The sequence below is a fragment of the Rutilus rutilus genome, assembly GCF_951802725.1.
Source record: "Rutilus rutilus genome assembly, chromosome: 23".
Classification (NCBI taxonomy): domain Eukaryota; kingdom Metazoa; phylum Chordata; class Actinopteri; order Cypriniformes; family Leuciscidae; genus Rutilus; species Rutilus rutilus.
In genome coordinates, this window is record NC_140233.1 from 14187781 (window position 1) to 14209041 (window position 21261).

The window sequence follows — 21261 nt, forward strand, 5'->3', positions numbered from 1 at the left end:
CTGATTTTATTAATGTAATATAATAATATAAAAATGAAATTCTTATAATATATTAAATATATTATAATGCATATTATTAAATAACGATCGTTATTAGTAGGGCTGATTTTAATAATAATAAAAATAATGATGATGATTATTATTGTTGTTGTTATTAATAATAATAATTCTGTAGTTGTTGTTTAGGAGTATTTTTGTTTCTTGTCTATTTTGTTCTCCTATTATTTACAAAGTATTCCTTTCCAGAGATCCCTCTTCCAAGATGCAGTTTAGTTCCTCCTATTTTCATCCAGCTAAAAACTGTCTGTTAACACCGAGACCGGCTCAAACACTTTGTCACTGTATGGACAGCTGTCAAAGAGACTCATCTTTGTCTCCAGGTGCTAGAAAAACACTCCATTTGGATTTCTCAACTCTAGTTGATTTTGCCTTTACCAAAGCACAAAGGGAAGTTTCAACATGGAGAACAGCTTAAGCCACGAAGCAGAGGAAAATCCCTATCTGTGGTAAGAACTGTTTTTAAATACAGAAATTCGATGCGTAAAGTTTGAGTATTTTCCATTCAGTTAAGCCCTGAGTGCTTTAACTAATTCGAGTAAAATAAAGTACAAAATATATTCTCTCATCAAGCGCTCAGGCACTGCTTTGAGTTGAGCTGACAATTGATAACTGTGTCAGATGTTTCTCTTCGTGACTAGACTTGTCTTTACACAGACACACTTGCTTTGATCCCAAGGTCTTCAGTGTATATTCACAAAATCCTGTGTGGGAATTATATATTAATGTAGTTTACTGATGTTTACTATGCCCAAACGCAAGCTGTCAAGAAAACACTTGCACTTCTTACTTTAAAAAAAAAATCCATACTCAAAATGAGACCTATGCTTATAGAAACCCATGTGAGCACATAGTACAAAAAGTTTTTCAAGTTTTCAGAGAACACCGTCTCTCAGACGTAAATGGAGAAAGCGCTACGGAGGCCTGGATGGCAACAAACTGCTGGAGCCAAATAAGGAGGACGAGACAAGAGGTACAAAAAAGAATTACTGTAACAGTGTGTCATTTAGATGCTTGGTCTATTCCATTGACAGTGACCCCGGGGTGTCACTTCAGCTCTGGGAAATATTTATATCTATTTTGATCATGGATCACTGCCAAATCCCAAGTATTACCGCTCTGCGACACTGATCTCACATTAGCAGGACAACTCCAAGATCAGTGTGAGAGAGCTTCTGAAACTTGGCCAAATGAATGGGACAGTTCTGCAGATGTTTTCATTTAAGCAGGCTTGTGGTCAACATCTGGGCCATAAAAAATGTGTAAAGGCAGTGGGTGTGTTCTGGGGAAAAGTGATGTGGCAGACACTGAAAAAAAAAAAAAAGTCGCTGTTTGGATTTAAATTGGCATATACTTAAAGAGTCAATGCTTGGATTTCTAACATGTTATATGTTTGGCAATAGTTCTTCTAACTATGGAGTGTGTAACTTTTTCATTTCTTAAACAACCATGTAAGAAGCCATATTCCAGGATGACAATGTCAAGATTCATCAGGCTCAAATTGTGAAAGAATGGTTGGGAGGAAGCATGAAGAATCATTTTCACACATGACCAGACCTTAAATTCATTGAAAGTCTTTGGGATGTGCTGGAGGAGACTTGACTGTCAACACAAGAACTTGCCCAAAAATGGATACACCTCTTAATGGAAATAAATGTTGTGATGTTATTTCCATCAAGAGGTGCATCAATTTGGTCAAGCAGCTTTTTTTCTTTTTTCTTTTAATCACTCAGTTGTCCTCGGGAAAGCTAATGACTTATAATGAATGAACTGATTTTATAAGTGCACTCAAACTTAGCTTGTTCTTTATTTAAATCACACAAGCAATTAATACAGCCATTTTACAAAAAGTTGAGTTTTTATATTAATTTCTACAGCATTTTCACAATACATATTGTTTCCTTACAGAAAACCATGTAGCAAAGGCTTGTGGCAAGGAGTAAAACTCCATAGACTATTATGGAGCACATTCACATTGTTTTGTAAACCATATTTATGTTATGTGGGTTTCCTTTAAAAGAAACACAGTTGAGTTACTTTCTAGTTTCACCCTAAGGGGTGGAAGCACTGTCTGCATAACTTCGTCTGGCATGTACCACCCTAGCTGGGCACAAAATCAACTTCCTGAGGTGAGGATGGCTGTTAGAGCCCTCAAAATACTGTTGCCGCAAATATCTTTTACATCATTTATTAAAATTGCTGTGGCCATCCTGTACGTTTGTATGTTTATTAAAGGCATAGTACACACACACACACACACACACACACACACACACACACACACACACACACACACACACACACACAAAAACACAAGTCTTTCTTCTACGTAACACAAAAAAAGACATTTTGAACAATGTTTTAACTGTTTTTGTCTATACAGTGAGAGTGAATGGGGTCCAAAACAACACTGTATCCCATTGACTTTTATTTTATAAATATCTTTTTTTATGTGTCTTGCACAAGAAAGAAAGTCATACAGGTTTGGAACAGCATAAAGAAAAATGATTTTCATTTTTGAGTGAACTATCCCTTTACGATTTATTGTTCTTTTGGATGGAAGATTGAGAGTAAAAATAGACAGATTGCATCCATCCCCTATCCACAGCACCATGGTTTCATATGTTTTAGCTTTCAAAGAGAGTTATTGTGTGGGATTTGCTGAGGTTTTGGACTGAGAGGACAACACAACACAAACAATGTCTTAAACTCGCAAGAAACCTGGTGTCCTAGATTCTAAAATAGCCTCATATACATTCTTTGCTGAGGCAATGCTTAGTGGTTTTCAACTTGGAAAATCCGTTTTAAATCTCGCACTCACAAATAAGCACTAATCTTAATCTTTAAACCTCTCTCAAGATTCAGCAAAGAAGGATTTTTCTCATCCTGGGTTCTTATTCTTTTACCCCCCACTCATTCAGAGAATGGAGAGATGACAGATGCCCTCACAAACAGGAACGCAGCCCCTGTGAAGTTTACTGCGTCTAAGGTACGTGCTGAGACCTGCATTGCTCTCATAACCACACCCACACATAAACTATAAAACAAACCTGGAGGCGGAAACTATGACCAGCATTATTAAAAAGACTTAGGCCAGGGACATTTCAATACACCTGTGCTAATGTGCTGTTTTACTGCTTTCTAAAACGAGACTCATTCAGCTGACGTTTGCAAAAGAGATTCCAGGTTCAAAGTTAAGCTCAAATGGTATAATGTTGATTATTACAAAAAATTATTTTGACTCTTTTTCCCTCCCTTTTTCTTTAAAAAAAAGTGGTGAGGTACTTACAATGGAAGTGGATGGGGCCATTTGGGTGGGGTGGGGTGGGGTGGGGGGGGGGGGGGTTACAGGTGAACTAATATGTTTTAATGTCATTTCTATTGAAATGTGTGTCACATAAATATTGTTATTACACATTTGTAATGATTTTGTAATTTAGAACATTTAAAAATATTTAACACTAGAAAACATTACAGTTAAAATTATATGTGCTCTAGTATGTTAGTCAGCACATCAAAATACTGATTTAAAGCACAACAAAAGGTTATCAAACAATGATTTAAAAGGTACTTTAAAGTAAAACTTTTAATTTGACATTATTACAAAGTGCAGTTTTTGAAAGTGGGCTCTCTTTAAGTATACTTAAATTGCCTACACTACAAGTGCACTTTCATAAGTGCACTTCTTTTTCACAAGGGTTTTGTTTACATCGTGCGGCATTCATATTGAAACAGTGAGCATTTTAATGTTTACAAAATGGCCCCATTCACTTCCATTGTAAGTGCCTCACTGTTAGCCATATTTCTGCTTCTTCTTTCTTTTCAAATTAAGGACGATTAGCTTGTATTGAATCCTGAATATTCCCCTAATTCCAGTGTGCTTGACATTAAAGGCACATTTTCTGAGCTGCTTAGAGTAGCATGTCTGTACAAAGGCAAAACGTTAGCATGTACGTCACCTGTAATAAAACCCCTGCCCTGTAGACGTTGTTACAGCTTGAGGCTAAAATGTGTTAGCTAGCATGCTGACATGAGAGAGTAATATGTCTCAATATGTTTCCCCGCAAACCTAAACACCTGCGATTAGTTAGACTTCAAAGACACGTCTGGCACCAGCATTATGTTGCATGTATTTCATCAGGCTTCAAAAGGTGTAAAACACTTAGATAAGCTAATTCATCATTACATCTAGGCCACTATAAAAGCTAGTACTCGCTCAAGAAAAAATAATGCATACAAATGCAGACTGTTTGCCTGATGCTAATATAAAAGTCTATATATAGTACATTTTTCCTATGCAGCCAAGCTCTCAATTCATGTTTTTTATTTTATTTATTTATGTTACTAGGAAACAAAATCCGCAGGGAACATTCCACAATCTGTGCCAAGAAATACCTTTCCATCCCAGAGGCCAATCAATTACGTCTCTCCAGGCTCTACAGGTGAAAAAGCGAAATAAAACAATATGTGCTCTTATCTCCAGTGGCACACATGTCTGCCTCCTGTTAATTCCCTTTTGCTTTTATGTACCTTTGTACACTTGCTTCCTTTTGTTGTAATTATTACAGCTCTCATGAAGCAGCAGTGTATTCAAATTTCTCAAAAATTCTGGTTAGTGTTTGTTCTACACTTCTAACCTTAAGTACTAAATATCTGCAATTAATTGGGCATGCACTGCTTGACGTGTGGACTCGGACAAATTATTATTTAAAAAAAAAAAATTCAAACAATGGAAGGTTAAAGTTTGAAAATCTCTCAATGACTTTTAATTGACTTTAAATAACGTGGTAATGGTGCCATTGTTATATTTGCATGCTGGATTGTGATTGGTCTTCATTTATACATCTATTTGCATTATAAATTGTGACTGATTTCATCTGCCATACATATTTAATTGCTGCCTTCCCACTGCACAGTAGCTGGCTTACACACATTTAGTCTTAATCATGCAAATATCCTAATGTCTTTTAAATGACATATTACATTATATTACCAAAGCATTATATAAATGTTATATAAATATAAAAATGTATTATATTACGTAATAAAATATAATATAATTTTTTTTATTTTCTTGACGTAATATTTGATGTACACTACCATTCAAAAGTGGGGGTTTTAATACTTTAAGAATGAATACGTCAAGGAACAGTAAAGACATTTACAGGTTATTTTGACCTTCTATTCCTCAAATAATCCTGAAAGAAAAATGCATCCTGGTTTTAAACAAAAAAATATTAACTGTTTTCAACACTGATAATAATAAGAAATGTTTTTTTGAGCATGAAATCAGCATATTAGAATGATTTCTGAAGGATCATGTGACACTGAAGACTTAAGAGTAATTATGATTTTAAAAAAATCAGCTTTTCATCACTGGAATAAATTTACATTTTAAATTATATTCTAATGGGGAATGGTAATTTAAAATTATAATACTATTTCACAGTATTACTGTATATATGATCAAATTAATGCAGCCTTGGTGAGCATAAGAGACTTCTTAAAAAAAAAAAAAAAAAAAACACCCCACACTTTTGAACGGTACTGTACAGATAGTTCCCTAGCAAGTACTGCCTGGATTCATTTTTCCGCTCTAATAAAATTCCCATTCTTTTCCCTAGGCATGCCATCTTTTATAAGCAACGGGGGTACAAAACGGCAGGACAAACTTCAAGCTAGCCAAGCTTGGCAACACTTGGGCCGACCAGAGACCCATCAAGGTCATTTTAAGAAAAAAGTGTGAGTCTCAAAGCATTCGCTTAACATGCTTCACAAGCTGCTAGCCATACAATATGTATATTGACTGACTATACACAACACGTTGTTTTCCAAAAGGGCTGCTGATGTGCTCTTTGATAGTTTCGCCTCTGGGGGAAGAGTCAACTGCAATCAGTTTTTTGAGGTACTTGAGAAGCAACATTAATATTGGGTACTATTCAAAGGTGCAGGATGTCATATCTGTTTGTACATTGACAGGCCCTGTGGAGCTCAGGAATCATCCGAACAGACCCGCGGATTAAAGACTGCTACAGCCTGATGCGGAAACTACAGGAAGCAGATGGAACTGTTGACAGGAACACTTTTCACAGGCCAGACAGAATAGACCAATAGTCAAAGAACATTCTAAATCTAAATCACCCCTAATCTTTTGTGCTGCTAATATGCCTTATTTCTGAACGTCTTGCAGGTGCGTGACAGGCTTTGTGTCTTTCATCCTGAAGGCATTGCAGGGAAGATTTGTCATTCCAGATTTCTCTACCTTTGCAGAGGAAACACAAAAGCTGTTTATTAAATGCAAACAACTGTCCCCTGTGAAGGTGCGTCAAATCCGTTTCCGCTGTTGTTTTTCTTTTTATATAACAGTCTGGTGTGCAAAGAAGACTTGAAGTGCACAGGTTATTTTCTAATGGATTTTTTTCATGAAAAATATCACAACGTGACTCATATCCTGTGTGTTTATGAACAGGAGAAAGAAGACGTAAGAGAGAGCAGCACAAAATGGGGCATTTCAATTTGCACTGTGGATGGGCAGAGGTATCACACAAAAGTCCAATTCAAATGATTTGAATATGTATAATTGTCAGGAGCTGTGTAGGCTGTAGTAAGCGCACAATCGAGAAGGATAACAAAAGGAGTCTTTAATAGTAAATTCCACACCTATAGGGAGAATCACTGCTCAAGAAATAACCACGCTTAACATAAACACAACCACATTAACATTGACGATAGCGGACAAAGAAATTAAGGAAACACAGGGCTTAAATAGAAGGGAGAGTAATCAACTGAACAGAAACAGGTGCGTTACGTAGAACTGATTAACAACCAAGGAAACCAAGGGAACACAGGCAAACCAGAACAGGGAAAACAGATCCAACACAATGAAACTAAACCGAAACAGACCATACATGTTACACACATATATACTCCCCCCAAAATATCACAGTTTTATATTAATATTAAGCAGCACAACTGTTTTCAACATTGATAATAATAAGAAATGTTTCTTGAGCACCAAAATCAGCATATTAGACTGATTTCTGAAGGGTCATGTGACACTAAAGACTGAAGTAATGCTGCTTAAAATTCAGCTTTGCATCACAGGAATAAATTACATCTTAAAATATAAGAAAATTTCTGTTTTTACTGTTTATTATTTTTATCCAATAAACACATCTTTGGTGAGCATAAAAGACTTATTAACAGCCTTAAAAAACTTAATCTTCTGAACAATACTGAATATATATATATAATTAAAGGGATACTCCACTTTTTTTGGAAATAGGCTCATTTTACAACTCCCCCAGAGTTAAACAGTTGAGTTTTACCGTTTTCGAATCCATTCAGCCGATCTCCGGGTCTGGCGGTACCACTTTTAGCATAGCTTAGCATAATGAATTGAACCGGACAAGACCATTAGCATCTTTCTCAAAAAAATGAACAAAGAGTTTCGATATTTTTCCTATTTAAAACTTGACTCTTCTGTAGTTACATCCTGTATGGCTAGGAACTATACTCTCATTCCTGCGTAATAATCAAGAAACTTTGCTGCAGTATCATGGGTGAAGCAGGCGTAATGATATGACGCAGCACATGCCGCCTGATAATAGGCTACTGAGCTGGGGACTATTATCAGGTGCTGCGTTATATCATTACGCCTGCTTCACCTATGGTACGGCAGCAAAGTTTCTTGATTATTACGCAGGAATGAGAGTATAGTTCCTAGCCATATCAGCCTAGAAAATCGCAACTTTTCATTTTCCGTCGGTCTTAGTACACGATGTAACTACAGAAAAATATCGAAACTCTTTGTTCATTTTTTTGAGAGAGATGCTAATGGTCTTGTCCGGTTCAATTCATTATGCTAAGCTATGCTAAAAGTGGGACCCCCAGACCCAGAGATCGGCTGAATGGATTCGAAAACGGTAAAACTCAACTGTTTAACTCTGGGGGAGTTGTAAAATGAGCCTATTTCCAAAAAAAGTGGAGTATCCCTTTAAAGGTTCAGCTATAGTTCATTATATTATATTGTTATATAAATATATATTATATAAACAAATATATACAATTTCAACTATAAATCTTTTTTTAATACTCAAATTTAATGTTATGAGTTCAGTTTGCCTGTTGAAGTTTAAATGAGATGCTGTTGTTTTTGGACTCTAGACTTTCCTTAGGAGACTGGGCTGAACCTTGCATTCTGGGAGAGATATCCTGGCCTCTCATATACGGCCTCGCGGTGGACCAGCAAGGATCCGACTACGTGCACAGATTTGTTGGAATGGAGGAATATTCCAAATATGAGTCTCCATTTACCCTGACCAAGCAAGGTAAGTTCACTCAGTCCATTCCACATATTCCATTACCTTGATTTATGTCCAGTTCTGGATTCGAGAACAGTTTTTTTTAGGCTTCATTATAGGCTTCATTGCAGTAAACTTGTTTACAGGTGTTCCTCATAGTCCGCTGGTTGAGACGGGAGCCATTATCTGCACTTCTTTATTACAGGTAACAACGTTGCTTGCTTATAAAAGTACAAAAACGTACTTTTATTGACTGTTTTTGTCCTGAAACAGCTGGCAACCAGACAAGTCACTGATGAAGAAGAAAAGTACGAGTCTGTAAGCTTAACTTTTACATCAGCCAGCTACATGTAATAAAAAAAGGCATAAAGCAACCTTTCAAGCAAACCATTCTCACGCAGGTTTTGAACATCATCAGAAGACTGTGCAACAAAGAGCATGCAAACCTAAACTGCACCAGGTAATTCTAAGAGAAATTGATTTTTTTTTCCTGTGCTGTTTTCTGTTTATTTGTTGGTGTTAATTTCAACTGTCAGCATTGCCATTGCAGTTATCAAACCTTGCGAAAAGACATCATCCGTCTCCACGCTCTTTCATTTTACTTGCAAGAGAAGAAAGTAAGTACTGGATAATTCCTCGTAGGATCAATTTTGTTTCTACATCGCAAAACTCATCTGTTTTTAATAACTAAACCATGCATTCCAGTGCTTTCCGGAAGGTGTGGGGATTAATTCTACACTGGATTTACTGTTACAGGTATTCAGATTGACATATATTCTTGAAAAGGAAGACTACATGATTACATTTTAATTTTGCATATATCTTAGTGTTTATCGACAGAAGTCACCTGCGAGTCCGGCGCGGCATTGGCCGCAACCCTAGCTAATGGAGGACTGTGCCCTCTGTCAGGTGACCAAGTGATGTCCCCCCACGCCGTCCGCAGTGCACTTTCCATGATGCAGGTGGCTGGAATGAACGATTATTCCAGAACATTTCATTTCAGGGTGAGTTTGTGACAAAGCTGATATATGAGTCATATTTGTGTGATATATTGCAGGCTTTGCATCAGCTTGCACCAGCTACAGTTTAAATTTACTCCCACATTTCTAAGAGACTAGTTCAAGTAATTAAATTTGCTTACACTTTCATCTAATTAAACTAATTAACTAATTAAAACGGCCCCAACCCTGCCACATTAATTAGCAATAATGGTAACAATGGTCAGTAATGAACATCAGTGGAGGTGTCCATGAATTAAACAATGTCTGTAAGAGTTATGTATTCCCCTACTGCCCTCTAATGGAGACAATCCAAATTGCTTTATATTGTCACTTTAGGGTGAGTTCTCACAAAAATGGAAATGATTTCGCAATATACTCACCCTCAAGCCATCCTAGGTGTATATGACTTTTGTCTTTAAGCCAAACACAATCGGAGTTATATTAAATAATATCCTGGCTCTTCCAAGCTTTATGATGGCAGTGAATGGTAGCATTTTTCTGAAGCCCCCAAAAAGCACATCCATCCATCTTAAAAGTAATCCATACGGCTCCAGGGGGTTAATAAAGGCCTTCTGAAGCGAAGCGATGCATTTTTGTAAGAAAAATATCACAATTTCACAATGGTAAACTGCGGAGGATTTTAAGCAAAACTGAGGTTGGATAATATATTTGCATTCAATATCATCCTGCAATACAGACGTCTGTGCCTGCCAAGTCCAGTCAGTCTGGCGTTGTGCTGATCGTGGTTCCTGGAGTTCTGGGACTCATGTGCTGGTCACCTGGGCTGGACTGCAATGGAAATTCCTGGAGGGGTGTCCATTTTTGCGAGGTAAGGTACATTTTTAAGTAGTGAGATTTTACCTGAAAAGGTTTGAGAATTTAGGTGAATGGCATTTAGTCTATGTTTGTTTGCTTTTATGTTTATCTAAATACTAATGTACTCCTAAATTCTAATGAAAGTAACTTTTAGCAGATATATGAATTTACAATTTTGTTTTTCTCAGACCAAAGATTTTGATGACTCATCCTGCACTATAAATGTATTCTCTTTTGTATAATAATGCCTCTCCCCCTAATACCATAGCCTTTGACTAGCCCTCCGACAAACTAAGCCTATTGTCTATTGAAAAAAGGGTCTGGTCTTGAGAAATTGGCGACTATTTATTGTCTGTTTTGTCAAAGGAGCTGGTTTCAACCTTCCAGCTGCACAGTTTTGACATCAGGACTCCCTTCAGACAGGTGCTGTGTTACAGACAGTGGAAGGTGGAGTCAGAGGTCTGGTTAATTGTTTTTATTTTTAGCTTACAGAATTTTATTTCAATCATTTATGTTAAGTATTGACACTGTTGGGGGATATGGTGGTAAATAAATATATTGCTTTCTTGAAATACAGGGATACCAAATCATGAATGTACTCTTAGCTGCTTACAGAGGGGACATGGTGTCTCTGCGAAGGTAGGACCACCAAGATGTGATATGGAGTTGCACAATCTCACAAAACCTGTCAGATAGTGCGCACACACACACACACACACACACACACACACACACACACAAATGTCACTATAGCTATAATTTATATTTGAATTAAGTTTGTTAATGGTGACCTATACTGAAACCAAGAGTTGATTCTTCTTTCATAGGTACCTTCTGTCAGGAGCAGATGTGAATGCTGTGGATTATGATGGCCGGTCAGCGCTGCATGTCGCAGCTTCTGAGGGCCGTCTGGATGTCATCAAGTTCCTGGTGGAGAACGCAGGTGCAAACTGCACACTCAAGGACAGGTAACTTTGTGAAAGTCGTGCAGGATATGATTATTATCTCACGTCACAGCATTTACCAGCCAACAGGACTAATCTATGCTGTGTCGATGATCACAGGTGGGGTAACAACGCATTACAGGAGGCCATGAGATGCAATCAAGACCCTGCCATCCAGTGTCTGAAGAAATACGCAGATTATGAAGAGATTAAATACTAATAACTGGGTGCATTAATTTAGAATTGATATTTACATTTGAGATGCACATGCAGATACAGATTATATTTAGAATGAAGAGGAGGTTATAAAGAGCAGCAAAGGCTTGGATGGAGAAGTCATGGATGGCAACAGTCCCAGATAAACTCTAACCGCTTATAAGGAATTATTGAAAGAGACTGAAACCTTGTTTTCCCAATAAATTCTGCAGCAGCATGTGTTTATGATTCAACACTCAAACATTATACATCTGCACAAATTCCAGTGTCATCATATTTTTGCTGTAACTGTTGGATAAACAATTGAACGCACAGTTTGTGTTAAGGGTATGTTCCTAAATGGTTTCCTAATGGTTGGGGCAAGCTGTCACTTGTTTTATCAATGTTGAAAATAGTTGTGCTTTTGATTGTTTGCGTTGATATAATGCATCCATTCCTTGCTGAATAAAAGTATGCATTTATTGTATTTATTTTCCCTTTTCTTTTTATTTTGCTTTCCCCAAACTTTTAAATGGTAGTGCAGTTTTCACAGAAATATTAAGCAGAAAAAATTAACTGTTTTCAACATTGATAATAATATGAAATCAACATTAGAATGATTTCTAAAGGATCATGTGACACTGAAGACTGCTGTTTAAAATTTAAATTTCGCCACCACGGGAATAAATGACATATTGAAATATATATTTTTACAATATTACTTTATTACTGTATTTTTGATCAAATAAATGCAGCCTTGGAGAGCATAAGAGACTAAAAAAATTGTTGAATAGTAGTGTATCATTACATTAGTTTACAGACTAATAATTAACTACTTTTGCAGCATTTATTAATCTTTGTTAATGTCAACATTTACTTATACATTATTAAAATCAAAAGTTGTATTTGTTAACATTAGTTAATGCACTGTGAACTAACATGAACAAACAACGAACAGTTGTATTTTTATTAACTAACGTTAACAGAGATGAACAAATACAGAAACAAATGTATTGATCATGGTTATTTAAAGTTAGTTAATATATTAACTAATGTTAACAAATTAAACTTTATTATAAAGTGTTACCATTATATTCTACCAAAATTACTGTTGTTTTATGACCACATGCCCATTAATATCCAATAACTATTTTGTAGTCAATTTCTGCCTAGAAATTGCCTTTGAACAAAACCCATCTTGAGAAAAATTTACTGGAGTAAAGAGTGTGAAAACTCTTCCCTATAGGCTAGTTATTTATGGAAACTTTTAGAATATAAGTCCTTATGTAGGCTAACACTGCCCTACATCTTCAAAACAATCCTCTGTATCACCTTCTAGTGAAATTCCTGCAGTAGACAGACACATGTAACCGATGAGTGACCTCTAGGACTGTCATAGTTGCAGGATCTCAGTACAGCCCCACCAATGAAATCTGGGCAATGTCCCAAGGTGCAAAATCACAGTACAGGCTACATTGCGACGGACGGAAGAGGGTGGAGAGCAATGTGGACTCACGGGCAGAGATAGTATCCTACAGACTGAAATCATCCCGACACGTTTGTTCACATGAAACATTTGAGGACGAACGCGGATAAGAATGTCAGTGGCAGGATTGAAGAAACAGTTTCACAAAGCAAGTCAGGTAATACGAAGCTTTTGTGCGACGATGCAAACAAGATTTATTTCAGTGATCGAGTCATTAAAAAAAAAAGTGATACAGCCTTGACGACTTTGTTAACGGCGCTTTAAATCGCGGCTTTAAAGAGTTTGAACACTTTTGTGACATACTGAGTTTGTTTACTGCGTGAATAGTGTAATAGCAATGCCCGAATCGTTAACCAATTGTTCTTTTGAGTCGGCTCTATTTAATGAATCAGTCGAACTGCTTCACTAGCGAGTCTGACTGAATCGATTCGGTGGTTCTTGACTGAACAACTCGATTCATTGGACTGGATCATAAGACTGGATCGAGAACAGCAATTTTACATTTAAAACGTACGAAAATATTTTATGTTTACGACTTAAAACAGAGCTGCACTTTATTAAAACATGCAAAAAGTTTTAGAGAAATTATAATGCAAGTTTTATTTAGGTTGTAAATGACTTTTTTTTTTCTGAAACTGAATCATGGCAGCAACGATCTGACCTGAGATATATTTTCAAAGTATAATGAACAACACCCATAAAATGATATCGTAATTATGTATGTCGTTAACGATGTGATGTGCCTTGAACCATGCGATGACGTAATTACCTCACGACATAAAGAATCGCCGAATCCGTTTTGAACCGATTCCTTGAAACGATGCATTCGAGGGAACCGATTCTCGAACATTAATAGGACTTTTCCTCACTTCATTGCAATCTTTCTCTGTTCATCACATCTAGGCTGTAGCCAACCGTGCGTGACCTCACGGCCCAGTTAATGATGAATTGTCTTAGTGTTCACAACCACCTCACAAACATGCAATATTAAAATATAAAGGGCATTAGATTATATGTCAAATGTAAATGTTAAAATTCCACACTAGAACTGTGCTTCTCCCAACTTATTTAATCAAACATGTCCTTCTCACTTTGTGTTGGTGAATTATTGTTAATGCAGAGGTTTGAGGACTGAGTGTGCTAATATGAAAACTTGTGAGAAACAAGCCATGGGTGTTGTCTGGTATCTTGGATCCAAAGTCCACTTACTATCTGCTATTGTTTTTGTTCATATTGAGTTCATTGTGGATAATAAAATCTACTGGAATTTATAATAAAGCCTGATCATTCACTCCTGGAGTTTTTGTTTGCAGTATTAGGGACGGTTTCTGGGTAGCCTACTCAAGCCACCAAAGTATGTTTTCCAAGGTCACATTCTTTCGATTCGCTCATGGTGATCTGAATTCTCTTATTGTTTTGGATTCATTGGCCAAACGACTGACCTTCATAAACAGTTTTGCTTATGATGCACAGGAAACAGATGCTCAGTCATCATCACAATGTGTTAAAAACGGCAAAGCTTGCGGATTTCCTGGTTTTGTTTTGAAATGTTGTTGACATTGGATTGTGCTGTTATTGGATCAGCCACTCATTATCATATCATTGTGTAAAGATTGCTATTAAACTATAAATGTAATAATAAACCAACTCTTTCTGTAGTGTCTAGTCTTTATAACATATACGATGAAATTAAAGGACACTACAGAAAGAGTAGTGACTATTTAAACACATAATAGTCTTCATAACATAGTTATGAAAAGCTATTATGTGTCAAAATTGTGAAAAAAAATTAATCTGATTAATTGAGATCACATATCTTAACTCACTGCATAAACCTTTTTTGGTAAGCCCACTCAACAAATAAGTAATATTAGTTTTTCCCCCTCTTTGCTTATCCTTACAGTTGCTAAAGGAAAAGATCAATGGAGTTGAAGGAACAAAACTGGATGAGGAATTCCTCAACATGGAAAGGGTATAAATATCAATCCCAGCAAAATAAAGAAGATAGTTTATTTTAAATATTCAAAAATCTGGATGCATAAAAACACTTTTTTTTTTCTTTGTCTATTTTATTGATTGCTTTATTGTAGAAAACTGATATTACCCACAAAATGATTATTGACCTTGTTCCAAAAACTATAGGATATCTTCAGCCAAACCCAGGTATTTAATATTAAAGGTTATTATTTTTAAGGTTTATTCAGTGTTTTCTTTTATTATATGTCACTAATTCTCCTTTTTTGTTCTTCAAGCATATAGAGCAAAGCTCAGCATGCTCAACACGGTGTCCAGAATGCGTGGGCAGGTGAAGGCTGTGGGCTATCCACAGACAGAGGGCATTCTGGGAGATTGCATGTTGCACTATGGCAATGAGCTTGGAGCTGAGTCTGGTTTTGGTATGTTTGCACAATAATGAAGCACAATGATGTTGTTTACTGCTTTAAAAGTTCAAAATATCAGTTTTGAGTTTGGCTACAATTGTAGGGTATGCTCTGTTTGAAATGGGAGAGGCGATGAAACAAGTAGCGCAGGCAAGAGACAGCATGGATGCGCGAGTGAAACGAACCTTTATTGATCCTCTGCAGTCCCTGCAGCACAAAGAGCTGAAGGAAATTGAGGTCAGTCCTAAATATATATCATTTTGATGATAAATTTGTATGCTTCAATTTACTAATGTTCAGATTATCTGTCCTTTTGCAGATGCATTTAATCCACAGCATGAAAGCATACGTGTAATGTTGTGATTGTGTGACTTTAAATGCATTCTGAGCATTTGAAGTGAAAATAGTATGCATTTTTATTGTGAACGAAGACATAACCATTAGCTTTCCTTCTTTTTCTGGTTGTCAGTATCATCTGAGAAAACTTGAAGGCCGCCGTCTAGATTTTGATTACAAGAAGAGACGTAAAGGAAAGATTTCAGACTCTGAAATGAAGAAAGCACTCGAGAAGTTTGAAGAATCCAAAGAACTGGCTGAGAGAAGCATGTTTAATCTCCTAGAGAGAGATGTAAGTTAGCATATGTATAAATACAGCCATGACCAAAAGTGTTTACAGTGACATCAATTTTGTGCGTGCAAAGTTTGTTGCAAAAAGCTCATCCTGTTTGTTTTGTAGTTATTGTGAGATTACACAAATAAAAATAGGCCCTTTACAGTTTCGAATGACGTATTACTAAATTGATCGTTTGACATTTTGTTTTAGGTACAACGGATGCAACACCTCTCAGGTCTTTTGGGAGCAGTAATAGACTACCACCGCCAGTCATGCCAGATTCTAGAAAATCTCAGGAGCAATTTGCAGAGCAGGTTAGAATCATGATTAGTCCATTGACGTCAGAGTCCCTGTACTAACCTTGGTTTCCTTTAATATGCCCTCTTATTTTCCCCCTGTATATAGGATAACAGATGCAAGCAATAAGCCCAAAAGGGAATTTGCATCTAAATCAGTTGCGAGCACAGTGTGCTACACGGATATTTATGGACTTTCCGCCTGCTCGTCAGGACAGTCATCAGGTGTGGTAATAGGTTATTTGATTGTGTTAAACATGAACTGTTTGACTCTTTCTGAATGCTCTGCAAGCTGAAATACTGTATTATTATATACCACAGATACTGCGATCACTGAAGCTTTGAGTGAAAAATGCAAGTAATTTTAAATGTGATACACAAACTTGTGTAGGTAGTTGGAGGTACCCCAGAAAGTTTTTCTACTAATGTCTTTCCATCTTACTTTAACAGATGCCCCAGTTGTGGTTCATCCTCCTGAGAAAGTCAACATAAACCGTCAAACAACAGACATGCCAACCAGCAACAGTGAGTAAGATCATTTTGCCTTCAAAAAAATGTCAAAAAACAGCTGCATCGTATGTTTACAGGGCATTCAAAATTTTGAAAGAAATTAATACTTTTATTCAGGAAGGACGCATTAAATTGATCAACCCTGACAGTTAAGACATTTATTGTGTTACAAAAGATTTCTATTTTAAATAAATGCTGTTCTTTTGAACTTTCTTTTCATCAAACAATCCTGAAAACGGGTTTCAACATTGATAATAATAAGAAATGTTTCTTGAGCAGCAAATCAGCATATTAGAATGACGTCTATAGGATCATGTGACACTGAAGACTGGAGTAATGATGCTGAATATTCAGCTGTGCAAAAAGAACATCTTAAAATATATTCACAAAGAAATCAGTTATTTTAAATTGTAATAATATTTCACAGTATTGCTGTTTTACTGTATTTTGATTAAATAAATGGGGAGAGCATAAGAGACATCTTTAAAAAAAAAACATTTAAAAACCTTTTGTCTATTTTTATTTTATAAAAAATAATATTTAGGACAGGTCAGAATAAAAGTCTAAAAACCATGAGTTAATCCTATTTTTTATTCAGTTTACATAATGCTTCTTTATTTAACAGTTTTTATTTGAAATGCGGTCTTAGGCTTTAATTTGCTATATATTAATATAATACAATAGCATATTAGTAACATATAATAGTATATTAATATAATAGTAACATTTAAATAAAGAAGGAAACTTGCATATTTGTATTAAACATTAGAATGTGTTTAATTTCCAATTTTTGCTGTAAAGTGACCTTAACCTTGAGACAGCAGCTGTGTAAATAAAGCTTATTTTCTTGATGTGTTCTATCTAGATGATAGCGCTCCCCCCTTGGATCAGCCTTGCTGTCGGGCACTTTACAGTTTCCAGACAGAAAACCAGGGAGAGCTGGACTTTAAGGAGGGTGACATCATCATTCTGACCAGCCAGATTGACGAGAACTGGTATGAGGGTATGATCAGAGGGGAGTCTGGCTTATTTCCCATGAACTACGTCAAAGTCCTTGTACCTCTGCCACAATGACGATGGGAAAGCACTGCATCTGGACAACATGAACTTTTTAAGCTTTTGGAGATTCAGAAACTTTGATTATTTGATAAAGAATAATGTGTCAAGCACTTCTGAGCCTGTATATTTATCTGTATGATCACTATGCAAAGTCATCTACCCTGCCTTGTATTCCTTATTGATGATTTTCTTTTTTATGAATCTCAAAATGTTAAATAAATATGCTGCTATATTAAAGTCTTAAATATCCTTTGTATTATAGCCTATGTGCACTATGAATGTTGATCCTTCTCAGAAGCGAATATTTCTATCTTGTGCACTGAACTGCATTAGACTACTACAATCTGCTAGCTGAAATATCCAGTGTTCTCACTATGAAAATGAATGTAAATCAAATAGTAAAATAACGTATGTTTACTTGCTATTTAAGAGTACTACAAATATTTGAACGCATATTCCTTCTCAGACGTGTTTATTAAAGCAAACTTTGCCACAGAAACGCAATGACATCTATAGTTGCCCTCCCCACACTGGCGATGCTGTAATTCCGAATGTTGGCCTGTTTTGAGCCCAGCGGCGCGCCGTAGTGGCGGTTCCTTACTGGAGCCACGGATGTTCAAACTCTGTTGATATGAAAAAGTTTTACTTTCAAATAAAAGGATACATTTACTCAATCACCGTGGATGTATTGTGAAGTGTTTACCAGCATAGCGTTCAAATTCGCCACACTTTTTATAGTCTAAACCAAGGGTAAGTAGCTAGCTGTTGCTAATCAGCTGATGAATGCAGAAACTATTAGCACAACAACACGAACAGCAACAAATAAGTGCGAATTGTAGAGTAAAAGACATTTATCGAGCGTAACGGGTTTATTCTATATGTTTCTCGTCAGAATTAGCTGTTAAAGTCACTTTTATGTAACAGAATCTGATTCTTTAAAGTTAAAGAAGATTGACTTGAACTAGCTGCTATGCTTGTTGGCTAACTTGCATAGAATGTAGTCAGAGTCATTGAGGATATTTTAAGATTAGTTTTGGCACAATTCAGATTATAAATAATAAACCCGACTAAGAATAACACCATCCCCTGGTTTCACAGACAAGGCTTAAGTCGAGTCCCAGACTTAAATGCATGTTTGAGTAGTTTCAACTGAAAGCAACTTGCACTGATATATCTTAAAATATGTCAATGCCATTGCTTTGTCTCAAGATGCACACCAGTAATGTTTTTTTTCTAAGGCATGTTTATAAAAGCTACTTAAATGTCCTAACTGAACTAAGCCTAATCCTGGCTTAAACTAAAACCTATCTGTGAAACCGGTCACATAAATGAATGTACAGATAATTTGCTGTCTGTACAAATAAAGTGTAATCTTTTAGTGTGTTGCTAATCATAAAAAGTAACAAAATTGCCTTAACAGCACTTTAAAGAGCTATTTTGAACTATTTTTCCTGTACTGTTTTTTATTGAAGTGAAGCATCTATTATTTATGTCAAACTTAGTGTTGATAGTGTTGTGCACCTGACAGCTGTCCCATCTTTTTTTTCTGCTGGCAGCCGTCGCTATGGAGGACGTCACGCGGCTGGTGTCGTCAGGTGACTGTCTGAAGATCTGGGACTCGACCTCCATGACGGTGGTGGAGCAGTTCAACCCTCACAGTGCCACACATCCAGTGGCTCAAGTGTGCTGGAGCAGCAGCAGTATCCTCTCTCATTGTGAAATCACTCTTTTTTCAGCATCACTCGCATGCCCCGCAGTAATGCCAGTATGCTTAAGACATGATAATGTGTGTAGCATCTTTTAGAAGAGATACTGGTTTACCAAAGTGAAGTGTGCAATTTCTCTGAGTTGACTAAGAATTGCCCGGTATGCCATAGGTTGGACCAAGGGTTTTCAAACTGAGGAATGGGGAAAAGTTAAAAGAAAAATAAATACAAATATATAATAAAAATAGTTAAATAAATAATAAAATTATATTAAAGTCACCATAAAATCAAAATTGACAATTATTATTTTTCATGGAATATTGCAGTATGTATTATAAATGATTTGTCCGTGCACATCATTATTATTTTTTTAATGCATGTTCCCTTGGAAACGAGGGTGAGACAATCTGTCACTCACATGAGATCACAACCGAGAAAAAAAAGATATTAAAATGAATAAAATTGTTAAAATAAATACATAAATAATTGAAATAAAATAAATAAATAGAAATGATATAGAATAAAAGAAAAATAGTTTAAAAGAAAAAACAGTATAGTACTAGTAGAAAAGAACGCTTAATGTAACAATAGAAACTTGATATTTTTTAAATAACATTTTAAATTGGTATAGTATTGTATACCAATTTAAATGAGTCAAATACACTCAAATATATAGCTGCCTTTTAGGGCTGCACAATATATCGAAATATCGCAAATGTATTTATCGCGATATGCGTATCGCAACAGCTTGCAATAATTGGGTTCATGTTTATTTTTGTTCATTTTTACATTTGATTATTCAGTTTCTGTTGTTAAACCTAATGTAGGCCTACCTGAACCCCTAAACCCCATGGTTTACACTGATGTTAACACTTCTTATGCTACAGTAAAACACTGCTGTTCACTTTCAGAAGTTGTAGGGATGTTTTCTTAACACAAAAAGATTGTGAAAGACGTATGTAGGTTATATCATTTTAAATATATTTTAAAGATAAATTAAGTTTATTTTACACACTTTAAGCATTATCGTATCGCATATCGAAAATCACATTATTTAGTGAGTTATCGTGTATCGCACTTTTCTTCAATATCGTGCAGCCCTACTGCCTTTTAAACTTTAGGATGGGGATGCATGAGGATGATCATATTTGTGCATTTGTGGCATATAAAAGATTAAAAACACCTCGTTTGGAGAAACATGGTGCATAAGTATTAATAACAGAGCATTTAGTTTTCTTATTATTTCATAGATGAAAGTGCTTTGCCTTGACAGTGTTCAGATCAATACCTGGTCAGTGCCAGCAGTATAGGGGACAAGCTGGTGGTTTCCAGTCTCAAGTCGTCGCCAGTTCCAGTGATGGAGCTGGGTGAAGGGGTGAGCTGACAAACTTGATGTCTTACTGTTTTTCAATATATCAAGATTATGTGTGTCTCATAATGGCCTTTTGTTTATAGAAAAAACAAACCCGTGTCAGTCTGAACTCCACGTCACAGTTCCTGGTCAGTGGAGGACTGGATAACAGCGTTAATATCTGGGACCTAAAGACGAAAAGGTTGCATCGAACCCTTAAGGTATCGCATTGTTACAAACCGTTTGTAGTCGTATATCTTGCATATTTCAGGCGTAACTTCAAGTTACAAAACACACTCAGGGGAAGGTTTAGATCATCTACTAGACAGACATCTACATCCTAATCCATTTCCTTTGTCTCTTTCTGTATAGGACCACAAGGAGGAAGTGACATGTGTGTCTTTAATGGAGGGGCGATAGCTATATAGCTTCAGGCTCCACTAGTGGGGATATCATCCTCCACAGTATCACAACCAACCTGTCCAGCAAACCCTTCGGCCATGGGCCAAATGTGGTGAGTTTGACTTCTTTAAGGCCCCGATA

At 36.3% G+C, this 21261-nt stretch overlaps 3 protein-coding genes across 6 annotated transcripts in view; all 3 read left to right on the forward strand.

Moving 5' to 3' along the window:
• The first annotated feature begins 332 nt into the window (after positions 1–332).
• glsl (glutaminase like) lies at positions 333–11802 on the forward strand. Of its 2 annotated transcripts, XM_084396654.1 has the most exons (21): positions 333–506; positions 930–1030; positions 2979–3046; positions 4406–4499; positions 5682–5799; positions 5896–5962; positions 6037–6149; positions 6248–6377; positions 6527–6594; positions 8224–8387; positions 8507–8565; positions 8634–8678; positions 8762–8820; positions 8911–8977; positions 9066–9116; positions 9188–9364; positions 10059–10190; positions 10544–10636; positions 10755–10816; positions 11005–11145; positions 11242–11802. In XM_084396654.1, the coding sequence occupies exons 1-21, from the start codon at positions 460–462 to the stop codon at positions 11339–11341; spliced, it is 1956 nt and encodes a 651-aa protein (XP_084252780.1). In that variant the 5' UTR covers positions 333–459; the 3' UTR covers positions 11342–11802. The 2 variants fall into 2 exon arrangements, with proteins under 2 accessions (XP_084252780.1, XP_084252781.1); XM_084396655.1 differs by lacking the exon at positions 9066–9116.
• Positions 11803–12711: 909 nt separating this feature from the next.
• Positions 12712–18340, forward strand: sh3gl3b (SH3-domain GRB2-like 3b). Of its 3 annotated transcripts, none has more exons than XM_084396737.1 (11): positions 12712–12959; positions 14706–14774; positions 14945–14965; positions 15055–15198; positions 15287–15420; positions 15653–15811; positions 16007–16110; positions 16202–16317; positions 16414–16446; positions 16543–16617; positions 17468–18340. In XM_084396737.1, the coding sequence occupies exons 4-11, from the start codon at positions 15075–15077 to the stop codon at positions 17674–17676; spliced, it is 954 nt and encodes a 317-aa protein (XP_084252863.1). In that variant the 5' UTR covers positions 12712–12959; positions 14706–14774; positions 14945–14965; positions 15055–15074; the 3' UTR covers positions 17677–18340. The 3 variants fall into 3 exon arrangements, with proteins under 3 accessions (XP_084252863.1, XP_084252861.1, XP_084252862.1); XM_084396735.1 differs by having other exon boundaries at positions 12774–12959; positions 14893–14965; XM_084396736.1 differs by lacking the exon at positions 16414–16446 and having other exon boundaries at positions 12777–12959; positions 14893–14965; positions 17468–18337.
• The window catches only part of nedd1 (NEDD1 gamma-tubulin ring complex targeting factor), a 7164-nt gene continuing 4171 nt past the window's right edge, over positions 18269–21261 (forward strand). The window contains 6 exon segments of the mRNA XM_084397643.1: positions 18269–18411; positions 19218–19361; positions 20648–20742; positions 20823–20939; positions 21091–21129; positions 21131–21232. Of these exon segments, the coding sequence (XP_084253769.1) occupies positions 19226–19361; positions 20648–20742; positions 20823–20939; positions 21091–21129; positions 21131–21232 (489 nt within the window). The 5' untranslated portion in view covers positions 18269–18411; positions 19218–19225.